General features: G+C 46.1%; 1 protein-coding gene across 5 annotated transcripts in view; it reads right to left on the bottom strand.

Moving 5' to 3' along the window:
• Positions 1-2,412: 2,412 nt before the first annotated feature.
• Positions 2,413-20,075, bottom strand: part of GTF2E1 (general transcription factor IIE subunit 1) — a 55,648-nt gene continuing 37,985 nt past the window's right edge. For all 5 annotated transcript variants that reach the window (XM_032997545.2, XM_032997543.2, XM_032997544.2 and 2 more), the window contains 3 exons: positions 14,299-14,500; positions 8,598-8,845; positions 2,413-4,251 (listed from right to left, as the gene is read on the bottom strand). In XM_032997545.2, coding sequence (XP_032853436.1) covers positions 3,821-4,251; positions 8,598-8,845; positions 14,299-14,500 — 881 coding nt within the window. In that variant the 3' untranslated portion in view covers positions 2,413-3,820. The remainder of the gene's footprint in view (positions 4,252-8,597; positions 8,846-14,298; positions 14,501-20,075) is intronic.

Raw genomic sequence — 20,075 nt, 5'->3', positions numbered from 1 at the left:
ACCTTAAACCAGCTTCAAGCACCTGGCTACGCCTCCCAACAAGCCTGTACCAGCGGTCACCTCCTTGGACTTTATAAATATTGATCGTTATTCTGGAAGCAGCTCAGCAGACAGGAGCTACCCTTCAGCCCCAGCTCCCATGCTCCTGGAGGAGAGGCAGTGTTGACTCACCGGCAGTACACCTTAAACTGGAGTGACTTGTGATGCTTAGGGATCCTTGGCTGTCCACGCTTGGATCGATACTCCGAAGCCTCCTGTGAACAAGCCAGGGACGTGACCTTGCCCAGGGCTTCCAGTGGGAGAAGGCAATGCCAGCCCTAGAACAGCCCAAAGCAATTTTCTGCAGCGCTGAGCGACACCTCCCTCCTCCGAGGGACCAAGCCCACAGCCCCGTTTGATTACGCCGACACGTCCCAGAGCAGAGGAGCGGGGCTGCTGCCGCTTCTCCTCCACAACCCGCCCAAGGAGGGCACAGCGGGCAGCCCGCTGGCTCGCCCTGCTGCCGACATCTCCTTCCACCCGCTCAGGGGCTTCCCGTTTCCGTGAAGGCTTTCGCCTTGCATCTGATTCCCGAGACAATTTTCCCTCTCCTCCTAGGGGCGGCACAGCGGGAGACGGAGACCCGAGCACAGCTGGCTGCTTCCCCCCCGCCCCAGGCCGTCACAACTTCTGCGCAGCACGCCCTGGCGCTGCAGGCATCGCCGAGGCAGGGCTCCTCAGATGTCTGGGAGAGGAGGTGATGCTGTTTTTCTGCCCTTCCTCCCGGGGATCTTCAAATCCCTCGACTCTCACAGAGCAACAGCCGGTCGAGTCTGTTTGAAGGAGGCAGCAAACGGAGGAAGCTGATTTTTGAGAGCTTAGTAGAAAAGATTAAAACATTCCCGTTTTCCAGCACTGGTGGTCATCTTGCCCTCCATCAGCAGCTTCACTGATCTGCTCTCGCCTGCTTTGTGCTGGGCCAGGGAGGACATCACTCTACCGCAGTTTCCCTGAGCAGGGACAGAGGCAGCTCTTACCCAGCTGGAAGAGGCACCCAGTGCCTCTGACCTTTGGGAAGAGGAGCATTAGCAGCATGAGAAATGCATTTTTCCTTCCAGCCTGAGCTACAGTGCCCCGGCCTCAAGTGCACTCGTCAGATAAAACGCACTTTAGGCTGAAAGCAGGAACTAGGTTGAATGGGTTAGAGAGATTCACCCAGGAAGGCTTCAGCGCTCGGCCACGTTCACGGCGTTATCGGGTTAGTGTTAATGCAGCACGTGTGGTCCAGCGGCCAGGGGAAACGGCTGGGGGCCTTCACTCGGAATTGATGGCTTTATCCCTTTCATCAGCACCAACCTGCTGGCTTTGGCTGGCAGCAGCTTGCAGCGGCAGCCGTTCTTCCCCTCCTGGCACACGTGCAGAGCCCTGTTGCAGTTGCAAAAAAAAAAAAAAAAAACCAACAGAAAAAAAAAACCCACAACAAAAAACGTTATGTGGTCCTGCTCATTCATGATGTGCTGCTTGTGACAGGGCAGTAGCTGCAAACAGTTGTCCTTCAACGACAGCCCTAACTGGCTGGAGCAGAGCAGCCTTCCTCTCAGAGAGCCAGAACCTGTTAGAGGGCAGGAAACAATCACGGCATCTGCTTGTGCGTCTTGACCTCGCCAGCCCTCCTGCGGGCTGTGTGGGGTGGATGAGAGGTGGAAGGCATGCCCTACAAACCACCGCCGACTCCCTCACGTGCAGGACAGGCCTCGCTGAATCACAAAAATTACAACCGCCGTATAAACCACAATTAAATGTCTTTATTACGTAAACCCGCCACTTTATAGGTTATTATGCTGGATAGAGATGCAGTATCAGTGCTCTTATAGTAAAATCCTGCATTTTTTTCCCTTAAGCTTTAACAAACCTCCAGTTTCGGTTTTGCAGACTAAACACTCGGTATAAACTACTGGTGAGTTGTGAGCATGAGTAGTTGTACTGTATTCAGGATTAGTTCTCAGCTTTTCTCTTCAGCTCCTTGTAAATCTACCTGCTTTTCTCCAGAGTTAACCTTGAATTCAACCAGAGTAAATCTAGACAGAATTGGTACAGCATGTTTTTTTCTGTTAGCTGATCACCAAATCTGACTTACCAGATCTGTGACTTGATCTGGAAGCTTGATGCCAGATCTTGGAAGTCTGTCCGCACAAGAGTACCATTTTAACTAGCAATACAATGTCTGTAAGACCTCGACCATCAGCCTCCCTTTCCATCGAGGAAGGAGGAAAGGAATTGAAGTGCTGATCAAAAAGGGCCTCCCACAGCACCAGTGTAATGAAACATCCTTCCTGGAAGGGCAGGAGATTCCAGGAGGCATTCAGGGAAGCTCTGGTGAGGAGAAACAGTGTGCAGTGGGATTTCAAATAGTCCTTCCCTCAAAGAAAAGCCTCAAATTGGTTTTTGTTTTTATTTTTTTTTTTCCTCGAATCACGTAAATCAAAATGATAAGCAAACAACATGCCCAACTAGACACACGACAAGTTGGAAGATGACAAAATGGAGAAGTTACTGTTTATTTATTCCTCTTCAAAATGACTTAAAAGCAGATTTAAAACACTATTAAAAAAGGAGGGGATTCAAAATATCAAGAAGCTGAAAATAAAACCACAAAGGAGGCATTACAAGGTTAGCAGAACATAGAAAGCATAGTTAGTATAAAACAGATTTACAGTCTCAGTGGACAGCAAATACATGCTGTCCATGTAAATGGAACAGCATGTAATACTGCCCCTACCCTCTGGAACACAAAATTCTTTTATCATTTTCTTTTATTGTAGTAGTGGATAGGAAAACACAACAATTTTAAAACATTAAAAATATCATATTGTTCTGTAGGCACTGATAAATGTTTTTCTACGGTAAAAGAGCGTGCCAAAGCAGAATTCAAAACTGCATAATTCCTCTTAAAATGATACAGCCCTGGTCTGACTGCAAATAAAACTACCCATGCCATTCCCCTGGCACTGCCTGCCTGCAGCCCTGCCCACTACAAACAGTCTGCAGCACTGGAGGAGTTTGGACAGGGCTAGGCAGAAGCAACAGGCAGCAATACTGGAAAATGAAGGTACCTCCTGGTACGTCAGAGGGGTCTGACAGCTCAGATCCACGGAGGGCTTTCGTTACACAGACAAAGAGTCCCTGCGTGCGCTTGCCGAAGCTTTCACTCTGTGTGTTTCAAGTTACACCTGACCTTGAGGTGCTGAGAGCTAGTAAGGAGCAAACAGGATCAAGGAAAGGTTGCTGCCTACAGGCCTGCTTAGAAACAGCCCCTCGGGCGGCCAGTGGCTGCTGGCAGGAGGGCAGCTACAAGCCCTGCCCGAGCTTGCCATCAGCAGACGAGCGCTTCCCTCTCCCCTCACTGAGCTCGGGCAGCTCTGATGTTACTTACGCCCTCTCTGATCAGACTGCAGAGCCGCTGTGTGCTCTGAGGGCAGGGACAGGGACTGCACCGGGATCGGTAGGAGCTGCAACAAAAATCAACTCAAAGCAATGGGGGGGGGGGGAGGCAGCTGCTGGGGCCCTGCAGAAGGTTAAAGCAGTGCCTGTGCAGGGCATCCTGAAGCAGATTTTTACCTTGCAAGCATCCTCGCTTCTGAGGCTTGTCCTCCCCTGCCTGTCTTGGCACATGCAGCGTTCCTGCACCCCGGCCATAGTGAGCAAGATGCCAGAGATCAGCAGTCCCAAGCCCCGCTGTCCCTGCACGCAGGGGAGGAAAGATGCGCTTCAGTCTTCTGTTTTACTAGGGAGTCTCTGGCTTCAAAAGTCACTTGTTAAAAAACGCCATGGCAGGGAGCAGTTAATCAAACATGTCCTCAAACATGCGTTGCCCCATGGCTATGTAAACCTCCTTTTCCTCTGGCGTCATCTGGGCCACCAGCTCAGGGCGCTGGCTCACTTGGCTGTACGAGTGTGGACGCCCAGCCACTGTGACAGTGGGGTCTTCTGCCACCACCTCAAATTCTTCATCCTCCTCCTCGTCCTCCAGCCCGAACGTTGTGGCGGCCGTGGCGGGAGGGCGGGGAGGGGATTCCTCCTCCGACTCGCTTGTCTCACTCTCGGAGTCACTGGCGTTGGTGCCGGAGAGAGGAGCGGCACCTCCGACGGCGACTGTCGAAGCAGAAGGTGTCTTCTTCTCGTGGATAAGCAGGGCACGCATCACCTCCTCGTTATCATCCAGAGCTGCCCGGCCCTCCTCACGCTCCTGGAAGGCATCCAGATCACGGCCCCCTGCGAAGAAACAGGGAGGGAATTATGATTTTCTCGCAGAGATTTGGGTGATGGCCCTGAAGGCTTTCTGGACCTGTATTTATTACTGCCACTGAGCATGCTTGGCCAAGTCACACCCTTTTTCTATGTCAGCTCCCACTCTCCCTTAAAAAACAGAGATAGTTATGGTTTTTTCTCATAATAGCAGAGCAAGTATTGACATTTCCTAGGAGCTGGGAGGCCTGGAGTTACCGTGGCTCCCAGCTGGGAGCCCTGGCCAGGAACACACTGCAAGAGAAGGCAATAAGCACATGATGGGCAGGCACCTGGAAAAGACCCCCCCTAGGAAGGTGTCCAACTCACCAGGGAGGTGCCCCTCACCTGGGCTGATGCCCTTCCCTTACTGTGGAGCAGAAAGCCGTCCTTGGGATCTAAATCTGGGCTTCCAGCGACCCAGGCTATGCACCAAATGACGACACCTGTCAGAGATAACAGCAAGCACCCCCATGCTGTTTCACAGGCGAACAAGCGCAGGCTGTTTCCTTTCTGTCCCTTTGTTTCCAGGTTGTATGACCACAGCCTGGAGGACTTGCAGGGGTGACCAAGACCATGGAGTGTTGCTGGCACAGACCATAAATACAGACCCAAAACCAGGACCTGCCCTGCCGAGCTCCCCATCTATAAGGATTGAGAACCAGATGAATCCAGGCAGAGAGGGAGTACATGGAAACCACGTGTTAGACAGCAACATTCAATGAAGCTGTGTCTGGTAAGCTCAGAGGTGCACCTATCAGGCAGGAAGGGGAAAAGCTCATCACAGGAACATGGTGGTGGTATCGAACAGGATCTATCTTGCTGTCGTGGTTTAGGCCTGGTTGGCAGCCAACCACAATGCAGCAGCTCTCTCTCCCTTCCCCTCCGGCAATGAGAAGGGACAGAGAGCCAGGCTTGGGGTTCAAGATAGGACTGGGATGGGGAAAAATCCCCCTTTATGGTCACGAGCAAAGGCAGACTCGTTAGGGGAAGAAAAAAAGAACATACATTTATTACAGACACTAACAACACATAACAGAGTAGGAGAGTGAGAAGCATTGCCACATCTTGAGAACACCTTCCCCCCACCCCTCCCTTCTTCCCGGGCTCAGCTCTGCTCCCGATATCTCTACCTCCTCCCCCAGTGGCACAGGGGCAGGGAATGGGGGGTGCAGTCAGCGCTGCCACTTCCTTCATCTTCGGTGAGGGGAGTGCCTGGAACTTGTTCCTCCTGCTCCATCGTGGTCCCCCTCTCACAGGAGACAGTCCTCCACAAACTTTCTCCGACATGAATTCCTCCCACGGGCCGCAGCGTTCCCCACACTGCTCCGTCATGGGTCACTAACTTCCTCCGACTGGATTCCCTCCCACGGCTGCAGCCCTTCCCGAGCTGCTCCGGCGTGGGACTCCCCCGCATGCTGCAATCCTCCCAGCGCTGAATTACAGCAGCGGGGCTGCCTTTTCCCATGAGACCCTGGCCTTCTTTGGGCACAGAACCTTGATCATCCAGGTGGAAGCCACAGGCCATAAATCAATGTCTGCTCCACTGTAGATCGCCATGGGTGGCAGGGGGGGGCCGCCCTGCCGTCTCCCCACAGGATACAGGGGGGTCTCTGCTCCGGCACACCTCCCCCCTCCTTTCTTCCTCCGTTCCTCCACTGACCTTGGTGTTCACGCAGCTGCCCCAACTCCTCCTCACCAGTCCCACTCCTCCTCACCACGTCCCTTCTTAAATACGTTATCGCAGAGGCGCAGCTGACTGGCTCGGCCTTGGTGCAGAGGTCGAGCTGACTTGGAGCTGGGGGGGCTTTGAGAAGCTTCTCACAGGGGGCCGCCCCTACAGCCCCCTCTCCTGCCACCAAAAAAACTCCACCACTCACTCAACCCAGGACACTCACGAAGCAGAGGCAGCTTACAGCCTGCAGCCCAGCTGCACAGCACAGTGTGGAAGGCTGCAGTAAAACAGCTCTGGCTCTCCAAGCTGAAACGCAGTTCAGCCAGTCTCTCTGGCTCCCTACCTGGACCTCTTATTTGAAGGGGACTGCAGTCTCCCAGCTGCCAGACACGCGGCCTGTGCTCCTCTTTCAGTAAGCTTGGGTGTGCAATAGCTGGGAGGGTTTCACATGGCTTGGGTAGGCAGGGTGTCTGCAGTTCACGTATTCAAAAGGTAAAAATCTGTTCAGAAAGTTGCATTCTGCAGAAAACTTCTAATCCTACTTTTGATAAGAGGACTGTGAGTCCCCCCAGCACCAACAAACCTACAGGCAGTATGGAAAAAAAAGAAAGAAACCCAGAACAAAAATGAAATACAGAGAACTTCTGTAAAAACAAGGCCTAAAAAGTAGGACAGACTTCCCGTGGCAAACTTTTTTTTGCACCTAACGATGCTGCCTATGAAAAATTGCTGGAGCTGAGGTGATGGCATTCTGCTTTCATACATTAATGCCACTTGCCTGCTTCTCCAAGACCTGGACCCTCGTGGTTTCAGCCCCACATCCAGGCAGTTGGTGCTCAAGCCTTTCCCCCAGGGTCAAAAATTCACTGCTTACTTTTTTCAACTTGAGATGAAAAAAAACGCTGAGAAACAGGTGAACTAAGGAAGTTCTGCATTTAGCACTAAAAGTCAGGGGAGTTTGTGGTCATTCCTTTCCTGTGGCAAAATAAAGGCCAAGAGACCTACTCCTGACTTCACTGGACTTGCGTTTTTATTGTAAATGAAGTTGTAGTAATGGGTGATGGCTGCAAGTACTATTATTAATGCACTGGAAAAATTCTTGAAAGAAAAAAAGAATGAAGGTGTTCTGTTGGCAGCCTTGTGCTTAGCCTGTTGCTTGTGACTGCGGAGCATTAAGAGGCTATTGGAGAGCATCTCTCTGAGATAATATCATAGGTCATCACACTGAGAGCTGTGAAGCAATCACAGCCTGGGGTAGCTCCACAAAGCCTGAGCCACAGAATCAGGAGTGGGGCTCTTGCTTGTATGAACTGTTCCTGCCAGATCCAAGTAGCGAGTCTTTCCTGTCAACAGTCCCAAGCTTCCTTCCTCCCTCTTTATGTCATCCAAGAGCTACAGAAATGTGCTGCAGCAGCAATTTCAGGCTACTTCCACAAGTCCCCTCTTCGATCTCCAGCAGTGGTGGAGGTTAAGGAGTGATGCCATCATGCTGTAAGGAGGTATAGTCCCCCTCCATGTCCTGCAGTAGCATCTGAGAAACATTTATGCTGTGCACACCAAAAGTCAACTCAAGGAGCCAATTTAAACCGACAGGTGAATTGAATGTCTAGCAGAAAAATGGGGTGAGAACTCACCGTGGCTGCTGAGTAACATCATCTGCTACAGACTGCAAGAGGAGGTTGTTTCAATCACTTCACTTTGCTTAATCTATTTGGAAAATGTTTTGGCATCTGTATGCTTGAAGGGTGTTACATGCAAACAAGATCATCAGATAGATATCCTCTGACCATTATTTCACATTCATTTTCTTCACTTCTGCTCTACCTACATACTCCTCTGCTGAGCACTGCACTGATTCCTGGTTCTCTTTTGCCATCTGCTCTCCTAGGGCATCAACAGTTTCATTCTATAATCCTCAAATTACTTTGAAAATTGCATCTATTGATTCACACTTGTAAAAATCATAGAAGGTCTCTATTTGCTATTTTCAGTGTGTAAGTTTAAATAGCACACTTACCAAAGCAGAATGTTTCTACTAGTCATTACAAGATCTTGACTATTGTCTGTGGACATTCTGATCCCAACATGAATGAAAATAAAAGCAGAGATGAAAAGAAACAAACAAAGCAATAAAGACTCACCTGCCATAGTGACAGACCTTCCTACTGTACTTGCAGAAGCTTTATGTCCGACACTTCATATAAAACATATTTTTAAAAACAATTGTCAAGAAGGTGGCTGGGAGCACAAAAACGCTGCTGGTAGATCTGGTAGGCTTCAGAGTGACCAAATGTTAATAAATGCTATTTTTCAGCAGTGACCTATTAGGGTGGCAGCTCCCTAGATGAGACTAAGAGACCTTCGTCCAAAAGCAATAAACTTGAGGTGGAACATATAACAAATAATTAATATTTTAGAAGCACAAACAATTTTTGTGGGCAATTCAGCTTTACTGATCCAGATTTCAATCCTGGATCTAATAAACTAGGATCTTTTTACATCTACCTACACACAGGTGCTTTGCACAGCAGAGGGGAGCGGACAGAATTTGGAGTGTAGGGAGAAGCAGCTGTACACACACAGGGGAACATAATTTTGACAGCACTCTAAAAAGCATCACATAAGCAAAGCAGTACTTCTGCTCTGTGAATTTTCTTACCATCTTTGATTTCATCGGGGTCGTAAGCCCCCTGCACTGTGCTCTCCCGTAGCCAGATCGGTCTCTCTCTGGCTGGCTTTCCTTCACTTGCAGATCGGTTAAGATCCTCCTGGTCCTCCATGCTGATAACAACGTTCTGGGTATATAAGTCCTCGTACGATGGTCCTTTTGTAGTCCATGCTTCCCGATGGTGTCCACCTGCAAGGCCAGCTGCTGGCCCTGAACCAGTACCAGCTGCACGCTCCTTGCTACACAAAGGTCAAAGAGATAAAAACAGCAGTCAGAACAAGCCCTTCCTCGGGCAGCACTGCAACACTTAAACGATGATTAGTTATTTCCCATGAGCTGCCCCCCCCCGGAACCTGCAGTCTGATTTCTAACACTTGGTGCCAGGAATTCCTACACCAGCGTGGTGGTTTGGAGAATTTGGGGGTCTCTAATGGGAAACCCTGCACGAAGCCAATAGCAACTTCCACAACAGACACTAAAAAGAAGAGACAGCGCTACAGCTACTGATGCACTCACGTAAAAACAAACATAAAATCCCAGAATACCCTGAAATAGAAGTCACAGCAGCAAAATATAGTTGAACAGTAATCTGGCATTTGGAAAAGTCTCTTTTTGGCCTTTTCACAGCAACACTATACTGCATTAAAAAAAAAGTTTAAAGAAGTCAGATGATAGGCCCAGAGACCCAGCATGCTCAGATCCGTGAACAATTATTAATCATGGGACTTGTGAAGGAGTTACCTCATCAAGAAAAACACAGTTCAAACTTCTGCTTGAATTGTGAGTGACACGGTTAAGTCACATCTCTGTGTTACACAGGAGATGTGTACCACCCACAGACACAGCCTTGGGAGGTCTAGGGAGTCCTGGGACAAGAGGACTAGGGCTGGGCAAAGGGCTTTGTGTGGTCGTGGTGTGTGGGAGGAAGCAAGACAGAACTCCTTTTGTCATGGAAAAGCTGGAGAAAGAAACGTGATGACTGATGAGAAGGGTTCGGCAGTCAAAGCCTAGCCCCACTTTGTTTTCTGAGAGGAGGTGCAGCCAGCACATTTTCCTCCAGGCTCCTTTCTAGCTCAGGAGACTGATGGAGAAAAGAAACATTCCTGCTCGGATCTGATGGAAAGAGGACATCAGGTGGAGTATTTTCTGCATAGTGATGGCAATAAGCCTAAAATACTCTCTCTGGCCTGTGCTGCTACATATGCATTAATCAGGGAAAGCAGCTGAATGGAAACTCACTGCTGCCTGGGTGGGGAAAGCCAAACATGACCATTCCTCTACTTCAAAATCCTATTTAATCTTCTCAGAGAAACAGATCTGCTGCAGACTGCACCCACCCTCAGCCATATAACTTCAGTCATCTGTCTGCCAGTGGTACCTAAGGCTTTTCACAGGTAACAGGCCTGGCTGGGCTCCTCCTCTTGTCCAGAGCAAATCCAAAGATACTCGGAGTGTCCATGCTCTGCTGCCAGCTGAGCTGACAGAAGTTGTCAGTGAGCACGGTTTAGTCACTGCTATCCACCCAACAACCTTTCCTCCAACCGAGAAGCTTAAAATAGGGTTGCATTTGGAGAAGACCTGAGTAATATGCATTTTTTATAACTCAGCGAAGACTTAACCACTGCTTGATGAGCTAATTCTGCTGGATTTTTAGAGTTAAACAGTGAGGGGGGAAATATGCAGGTTGGTGACCCTCTCTCTTACCCAGATAAAAAAATATTGGTGTGTTCAGCCATGGTTTGGATTGAGGGGTACTCACAGCCTCCCAAGAGTGAGTTTGCTGGGGTCTGTTAGCAAAATACTTCACGGCATCCCTGTTAGCATGTGTCCACACACTAACTGGTTCTCTTCTGCAGCCAGCCCCGCTAGGAGGGCTGCACAGCAGCCTTGAATTTTGGGGCAGAACTCTCATGCACATGTATTGCTTATATAACCTAAGGAACTACACAGAGACCTTCTTCTCAATGCGTTATTTCAAGTGTTGGTACCTTTCAGCTCTCCCAAGACAGGCGTGTGTTCTGTGAAAAGCACCACTCTGCTTCCCACACAATAGAAATCTCTAACTAGCGTTTCCCTGACGATTTTATGTAATCCACTTTCCTCACAAGATACACAATGCAGCTCTCCTCCAAGCTGTCCCTCCCCACGACTGCAGCGTGACAGCTAAATACTCAGTAGTGCCAGGAACTGCCTAATAATACTTTTGCACAGAGGTCCCCGTAAGTGTGCCTGAATGGACTTTTTTTTCCTACGCGGTATCATTTAGCAGCAAAGCACTTATTCCATGACGTCAGGAACATTTCAAAAATGAAAGTAACAACTCTAAGAGACACCTACAGTACTAATTACTTTAAGCCATCTACTGCAATGTCCCACGCTTAGATTGAGCCATCTAGACACTTTCTGTCTACTTGCGGGCCCTGGTGAGCTTTGTAAATGCGTCTCAATTTACTTCTTTGTTTGTGGAACTGCATCTTCAGCAACACTGTTGGTAGGAGTCAGCAGCCCCTCAAGACTATGTGACCAGGGGAATACTCCTTACTGCTGGAAGAAATCTTGCTGTTCAGCAACCCTGTTCCAAAGCACAGGATTAAACACCATGGATCAGGCACCTGCAAAAGGCCAGATGTACAAGTTGCCTTATGGGCAGCACAGAGCAGATGAAGGGAGGGCACTGTTAAATACATCCCTCTTAGATCCAAGATCTGTTTTTTTCCCCACTTAGGTCTAGACTTTGCATGGCCATCCTGCTATCAGTCAGGAACTGTGGCAGCTCACTGGCCCAGATGTGGCTACATTTGCCCTGTTACCCATCCGTTGTTTTACCCTGATGGAAATCCCTTAGCGAGTGGTTAGCTGCCTTTAAAAGTGACATAAATAATCCTTGACATAGCTGAGATATGGCCCACAAACCACACTGTGCAATGGGGAAACAACTTGAAATTTTCATCTCAATCCTGATATTAAGAAAAGACCTTGCATAATGGGGATAACTCTTTTTGTGCCACATTTAAAACAAAGCACTTTTTCACTTAGCTGCTCTTCAGAGCTTCACCTTCACAACAGACAATCCATGGTCCTTGATAGCACGACCGCAGAAAATTTAGGCTGTGAAGATTTTTGCTATATAAAAATCATGTAATTTTGACATAAGAAAATGGAGGGAATATTAAAATCCATCTCTTTTAGAAAACCACAGAGAAGGGCTTAGGTAAAGCAGGTTTATTTCGAAACCTGTGGGGCTAATTCATGCTCTGCCAAGGTTAAGAAAATTTATGGCCTTCCAGAAAGATATAAATGAAGATCTGCCCGGATCCTCATGGCAAGTGAATGACAGTTATGCAATGTCAGTGTCGTCGCTTACAGCTGTAAGTCTCCTGAAAACACATGAGGTTGCCTGTGTCAGTGCAAAGAGACAATGTAGGCACTTTGTGACATTTTCTGTTTGTTTCGGAATCACAAAATGACACTTTTGTCAATGATTTCAGACACTCAAGACTCCATAAAAACAGAGTGAATAATTAACCTAGGGTTTGGCACTTCTTAAAAAAAAAAAAAATCTCACAGCAGCACTTTCATGCAATTAGCTGCTTTGAATTAATAAGTTAATAAATAATTAAATCATTGTATGTGCTGAAGCAAGTTGTGTTCAAGTAAGCATTTAAAAAGTCAGCTATTTGTTTTGTCATTCCTTGCACAAAGTAATTAATCATTTACAACGTTTTTTAAGCATTTAAGAGTCAAGTAAGTGGGTGCTGCTATTTGATCATGGGACTGCACCAGGCTTCTGCTGTCATAATTTCCTGTGCACAGAAAGGGAAGACTGAGAAATGACTCTTTTGGTGGGGTTATCCCTGTTCTACTACTCAAACAACAGAAAAGGGTTTTTAAAGCAAAAGCTAGTGATTCAGCTTGGGCATAAAGGCTTCAAAGACTCCCCATATCATGAAAGACACGTGGAGTGACCTTGTAAAAATCTCTCCTCTCTATATTGCTTCTGTTTATCTATCAGAACAATGATGAAAATTAGCTACCTTCCTGGCTAGAAAAAGACTATGCATATGCCCGGGTTTTGGCTGAGATAATCTTCCTTCTTAGTAGCTAGAATAGTTCTGTGTTTTGGATTCAGAATGGGATTTGGTGTGAGAATAATGTTGATAATACACTGATGTTTTCAGTTGTTGCTAAGAAATCAAGGACTTTTCAACCTCCCATGTCTTACTAGCATGCAGGTGTACAAGAAGCTGGGAGGGAGCAAAGCCAGAGCACTGGACCCAAACTGGCCAATGAAATATTCCATATTGTGTAATGTATTCCTCAGTATACAGAGGAGGGCTGGCCAGGGGTAAGGTCTGCGCCCCACCTGTACAGACCAACTTCTCAGCTACTAGTAGCAAACATTCCCCTACTCAAGAGAAATGGTTAAAACCCCTTTGGTACGGAGAACAGTGGTTAAAATATAGATACGGGGAGGCCCCCACTTCCTGGCTGACCCCCCTCTATACGAGTATGACGTTATAAGATATGGAATAATTCACTGGCCAATCTGGGTCCAGTGCTCTGGCTTTGCTCCCTCCCAGCTTCTGGTACACCTGCATACTAGTAGGACATGGGAGGTTGAAAAGTCTTTGATTTCTTAGCAACAACTGAAAACATCGGTGTATTCTTCTCACACCAAATCCCATACTGAATCTAAAACATAGCACTATTCTAGTTACGAAGAAGGAAAATTAACTCTATCTCAGTCAAAACCAAGACAGCACAGACAAATAATTTTTTATCATATTAAGTAGAAACTGTCCAGCATGAATATATGAGGAACATTCCCTCTCAAGATTAGCCTGAGAGAAAGAAAAAGTATCCTGCTTGCTCTCCCATTAACTAAAGCCAAGCACCCCAAGGCACTGTGGGAATGCTTCCCCTCACGGTACATTTTTTCCCCCTCTGTGTGTTTAATTAATTTTTTTTAAACACAGAGAAGTGCATCACATTTCACCACAGCTGACAAAGCTGACAGCTCCCCACATCCTTCTGCATTATTTAAACATCATCTGTTTTTCTACAGCTAGGAATGTTCTGAAAGAAAGTGTCATTTCCCATGGGTAGGAACATTTTAAAGAGTTTTTGACTATAACATGGTCTCCTCCCGAAAAGAAGAGGTGTGTAACAAGTAGGAGAAAATCAGAAGAAAAGTACCCTTATTACAAGTAATGTCTTTGAACTAGAACACGAACTGTAGAATGCAGATAGATTAGTTTCAAAAGCTGGGTAGAAGAAAAAGGAATAGATAGGATCTGAGAGAAAGCAGACAGTGTAGATGGCACCTTCAGAGCTTTGACAAATGGCTGCTGTTTGCATTTCTTAAATACTGGGGCAAGGGCTTGGTATACATACCAGCTGCAGCACAGCAAGCAGCAGGTAATTCAAGTTCCCCACCCCACAGAAGACTACGTGCAGGAGGCTACCAGAAGAACAGTCATCAGCCTTGTTTAGTAAAAAATGGTTATTGCCCTATGCCTCCATATAAGCCAGACATTCCTTGGGGAATCTGTCAGTTGCTTCCATAGTTAGTGCTGAACAAGTACATCCTCAATGCAGCCAGAGGCTGCACGAGTTTGGGGAAAGCCTCTCTGAGCAGATGAACACTCTACAAGGAAGCAGCACAGTGAGAGAAGAGCAGGCGTGTTCCCACCTCTGCTTCAGGGCAGGAATCTCTGTGGGTTCTGGCTCGAGGATTTCATAGGCTAAGTTGACGTCTTCCGTCTCACGAAGCAGTGCATAGATGGGCTCAATCTGCTCATTAAATCTTGCCACGAGTGTCCTTGCATCCTTTTTGGGCATTGCAGATTCATCTTCTTCGACTTCAGTCTCACAGAAAGTACAGCGGAAAGTTCCTAAAATGAAAAAAGTTGCTAAGCATTGGAAGGAAAGCAACAGGTCCAGCTCTTTATTCAGTCTTTTAAACAGCAGTGCTTTGCTGTTTTCTTAGCTTGATGCTAAACAGCTTTTCTCCCCTTGACAATCCCTTCCCACACACAGTGTACCTGGTTATTATTTAAGCAGACAACAAAGCGAGCATTTTGGTGCCATCCAGTGATACCCACTTGGGTACAGTTTCTCACTCTGAAAAGCTCAGATGGGCTGCTGTACCTCTACTGAGACATCTCCTAAACTCACTCCTTTTTTCTTGCTGCACGTTTTAAATGTCAGCTATGACTGAGCTGTGATAAAAAACTCTACCATATAGTCTTAGGAGTTCAAATATCATCTGTTTCAGGTACTTCCATTGCTATCTCCCAGGCCACATGAGCAGGCTAATTTTACAATGAAACAGGTGTAGTTTTACACTGCACCAACCAGCCTGAAATAACTGCTAGTACAACCATTTTCACTCTGCAATTAATGCAAAAAAGATGTCTTTTCCTCCTGTTTCAGGGCCAAAACATGCAAAGTAGTCATTACTGCAGAGCAGCAAATGCAAAAACTTAGCCTGCCTAACGCCCATATTAACTTCTTGAAAATAAGAATGGCAAGATAAGAATTATATGAATGGCAATTAAGAATAAGCTTGTTTTACAGACTTCATCGGGATCTATAAAAAAAAGGTCAAACATAAAGGCAACTGAAATGATTGCATGGCAATGCAGTTACAAAAACCCTACTGAACTCCTACACAGCTTTTCAGTTTCATCGCTCCCTCATGCAAGTAGGACCCTTGGGGCAGTACATGAACAGCAGGACCTTACCATATGGTCCACTATGAGGGGAGCAGCACAGTGTAATGACTTATCCTTGCAAGTGCTGGCCCTAGAACGTACTGCTGCCTCCCCAGAACACTTACACCCAGAGTGATGCTCACAGGCCTCTTGCTTTCTTTTGTTCCTGTGTGATTTTTTTATTTATCCATCATGTGGCACCTATCCACATCTAGCATCACCTCCCAATAGCCCAATGAAGAAAGGAAAAGATCTTTTTACCAACAGGGAGCCTGAAGATAGGTCATATCAGGAAAATTATAAGCTTCTGCTTAAAAATCATAATTAGAATCAGTATTGAAGCCTGCTATGTTACTGATGCTATGTACAAACACAGTTGAAAGAATGGGGTTTGCCCAGGGCACACAGGCATGATGTAATGAGACAGGCTGGCAAGCCAGCACTTCTGGTATCTTGTTTTGATGCTTACACAGATTTGCTTGTCACTTCATTTTTCAGTGTACCTCCTTCTCTGCCTGTAATACAGTGATAAAAACAGACCTAACTTCTTCACTGATGGCTGTGAGGGCTAGACAATGCTTGCACGCTTCTTGGAAAACACCCAAAAGTGCTGTTTATGACAGGAGGTAGATCTGTTGCCTTTCACCACAGTCTGTAGAGTTGCAGTTTTCTACCTCAGCACCATCTGAAGTAGTTTTTGCTCACTGTTCCTCATAAATGAATGCGAGTGTGTCATACATGTGGTCTGTAATATGTATTCATTTCCTGCAAGGAACTCTCTCTTTATAAAGTTTTTCTTATCTACATGTAAAAGCTAGAGCAGCCAACAACAGCAGTATGCAAAGGATAAGTGGATAAAGCCCTCTTCTCTCCTGTCCAAGCATGAAATACTCTGCTTATTTTTTTCAAGGGCTGTTAAAATTGCCCCTACTGATTCAAAAACTGCATATTATATAAGCTATCAGCCCTGCAAACACTGAAGCCAAAGTTTGGTTTCGTTATCCCACATCTGAGGGTACTTGCATGACAAACTGGCAAAGAAGTTGATTCAGTTTAAAATAATTAGCATATCTCAGGTTCTGTAGTGGACTATGTGAACAAACACAGGTTAATGAGGAAAAGTCTGCTCTTTTTACAGCCCCCCCCCCCCGCCAAGTCCTCTTATGTGTTCCTGAGACAGCTCAGACTTTTCACGCTTCCATCTGTGAACCCCATGAGTATTTGCAAAAGATTAAGATCATAGGGAGAATGGTTCCAATTCAGAGTACCAAAAAATCAGAAAGTAAATACAGCTCTAATGAAACGGAACTCCTAAAGCTATTATGGCTTTGCTGCAACTTCCACCCCTCAGGGTTCTTAATAAGCAAAAAAAAAAAAAAAAGTTAATAGATGAATTATGTAAAGAATCTGGCAATGAGTGAAATGACAAGCTTCCTCCATTAATATGCTGATTTTTTTCGAGGTGATGCAGCATTTCACAAGAGGCATATGTGAATAGAGAACTGGGAAGTTGCTTTGCCATGGCAGATGGCATTTATATATTGCAAACCTTTCGTTAGACTTTAAGAGGTCACAAAATGTCACCAGAGCTTTTATGACATGACACATCACATCAGCAGTGACACATGTTCCTTACAGATATGAATTGCATGTGACAAACATGAAGTGGAAGCCATCTGAAGGCTGAGAATGGCAATGTTCCTGCTCCGACGATGTTTTCTTCCTTCAGCCCTTACACGATGAGAGTTTTCCATTCAAATATGCTGCATAAACCAAGTAGATATCCTGGAGCAAACATACACGAGGCTTTCCTGCATCTTGGAAATGCTAGTGGAGAGCACATACATCCCCTCCTTTCCACACATGCTCAGGCATTCAGCAGACCTCTCTGGCTCCACGTTAAAAAACAGCCATCTGAAAGAGATCTACTCATCTGCTCTCAGACTCACCAGGGCAGATAAACTGGTAATCTGGCTCCCCAAGGCATACTAAGATTAAAGCAGCTCAAACTCTGAACATAGGGCAGGGATATTTAGAGATAATTCCTAATGACTTGATTTCACTTGAGAGAAGGAAAAGGTCAACCACCCACACAGATTGCATGCACGATGTCCAAGTGTGCGTACTGCATCTGCTATAATTAACACATTTAACTGACTACATCCTCCTGAGTCTGAGCCCAGGTCCTGTTCAAACCCTTCTCAAAGGTTTCAAGCTTCATCTCCAGCCTCTTCCTTCCACTCTGTCCTTTGGGATACTGCCCCAGACTCTCACTACTCTGATACTTACAAACTATTTAATTTTCAACCTAAACTTATTCCCATTCATTTCAAAACTATTTACTGTTGTGCCAAAAACTGTACCTCAGCTCAGCTAGCTTCCATCTTGCTGTTAATCCTCCAGATATATTTACAAACTGCTGTCTTACTCATCCCTCCACCTTCATTTAGCAAGGCTCAATGAGCCACACATTTTTTTCTGCTTTTTAAAACCGGGCACTCATTCCTCCGACCATGCTATCAGCCTCATTGGGCACTTTCCTCAGTTTGCTCTCATCCTTCTGCTATAAAGCTGAAAGTATATACAAGTGTCCAGATAAGTTCTCCCAAAAGCCCAACGGCATTAGTGCTTCTCTGATAGCCTTTTGAGATCCCAGCATAACAGATCATGAAAGTGCTGCCTCAATTATCACAAGACCTAGCAATGCTCCCAGATTTTTATTCCTCCTTTGTAGTTGATGAACTCCACGTTTATAGAAGACATTTGCATTAATGCTAGGTTAGGACACTGCACTTTATAATATAATCTTTCAGCTCCTTTTTATTCCTCCAGCCTTCATCCTCATCCAATTCTTTATTATTGACTGTGTCACAAAACATTAAGCTCATTCATTTTCAAAATCTCCCACAACTTTCTTTTAGAAGTAGCATTATTACCATTACATGGAGAGTGAGCTGAGGCACAGATGGCACAATTTCAGAAGTAACTGCTGATTTGAGCAGTCCTTGATTGGAGAGGCCTAAGAAATCCTTTTCTGAAACTTCTGTTTCAGAAAAGAGCATGCAGTATTTTTACCGATCTTCTTTCAGGCTTTAGATTGGGGATCTCAAACAAGTTAGGTACAGCAGCAGCTAATGAGAGCCTTTGTAAAGTTTAGCTCAAAATGACTAGTCCACCACCACAGAGGAACTCAGCTGGCCTGGAGGATCAGATCATGTTCCTGTGGCTGGTACAGCCGTTTTCTTCAGATAATTCCCCAACTTTCACACTGCATGTTTTTCCTTCTTCTACAGCAAGTCTGACAAAAAGCGCATTATATGGGCACAACTCCTCTCTCTCACTGAGCAAAGCACATGTTTAGTGGGGGGGGGGGGTGGGGTGGGGTGGGAAATGTCACAGAGAAAAAGTTACAGGATGCATAAACAATGTTAATTTCAGCACTCGCTCCCTCACCCCAGGTGCTTCATTTGACATTAAAAAGAGAGTATTAAGGCCTTGAGGAATGGACAGGAATTTCCTAGGTTCCTACCAACAGGAAGCCGGACAAATGCCTCCAGCCATGTGATGTTGTGCTGCCAGCCATGTGGTTAATCTGCAGATCTGGAGCCCTCAGTTCTGCGCAGGCCTCCATCGTTTGACTCAACAGAGAAGATGAAGATGACAACCTGCTAGTGCTGCAGGGGGAACAGGGTGCCTGGCTGGCTTGCTTCCTGGCAACCGAGGGAGGATGAGAAGGAAACCACCTTGGGCCCTGCTCTGGCTTCTTGAAAGAGATGTGATCTGCGGGAACCTGATACCCTACCTGCTAGCCCCAAGCCCAAGGTTTCCTACCCAGCTCTTCCCATCTGCTCCCATCACAGTTCCTGGCTCTTCCCCACCCTGATGGTCCTATTCTTGTTAGTAAGTCCTGGTCTACTTAGTCCTGCTTTCTCAGCCTGGGCTGCTCTCACTTCTCAGACTTCTCTGTCCATCTTTTTTTTCCTGGGCTGCTTTTTCCAACCTCAGCCTCTCCCCAATCCTCTGCCTCTCTGCCCCACACTGATCAGCTAATTCTGCTTCTTAATTTGAGCCCTGGTCATCAGATTAACTTCCTGTTTCAAGCCAGAGAGATGGAAAGTTTTTTCACAGCACAATCTGTCATTCAGAGTGATGTAACACAGGCAAAGGAATATACATTTCTCCGGCCTCCTCTTCCATTTTCTTATCAGCCAATATGGCCAAACTGGGTTTTGATTAAATTTTCCTAAGCACTTTAAACTTAGCCATATGCATAGAATGTGAAAAACTCAGCATAAAGTGTTTGACAAAGTTCTGAATGGAATAAAAAACACGGAGCAATTCCTGCGCCTGCCCTCCACAAACAATCCAAGCTCATGTAATGGAAATATTTAGCAGCCTAAGTAATAGGCAGTGCTGTCAGTACAAATTATAATTAACTACCTTTCATTTCTCATTGATTTTCAAGATTTAGAGGACTGTTTACGACAGCACCTAAAGGCATTTCTCTCCTGAATCATTAAAGACACAGTCGGCCGATTGGCTACAACCGACCTGGATCATTAGTTATCATAACATTCTCCACATTAGGATATAAGGATACTCACCTACTAGAAGCAGCAACCTGAGGGGTTAAATTGAATCAGAGTTTTAATGACCTTAATCGACCAAGTTAGTAACAGCTAGTTGTTAAAACAATTGATTGTTAAAGGCATTAATGATAATGCAGATTAGACTATAGGAGCTGTTGGTCTTT

Source organism: Tyto alba, unplaced genomic scaffold (assembly GCF_018691265.1).
Source record: "Tyto alba isolate M040663 unplaced genomic scaffold, T.alba_DEE_v4.0 Super-Scaffold_14, whole genome shotgun sequence".
Classification (NCBI taxonomy): domain Eukaryota; kingdom Metazoa; phylum Chordata; class Aves; order Strigiformes; family Tytonidae; genus Tyto; species Tyto alba.
Note: the sequence above shows the minus strand (reverse complement) of the source record. Positions and strands in the feature narration are given on the sequence as shown.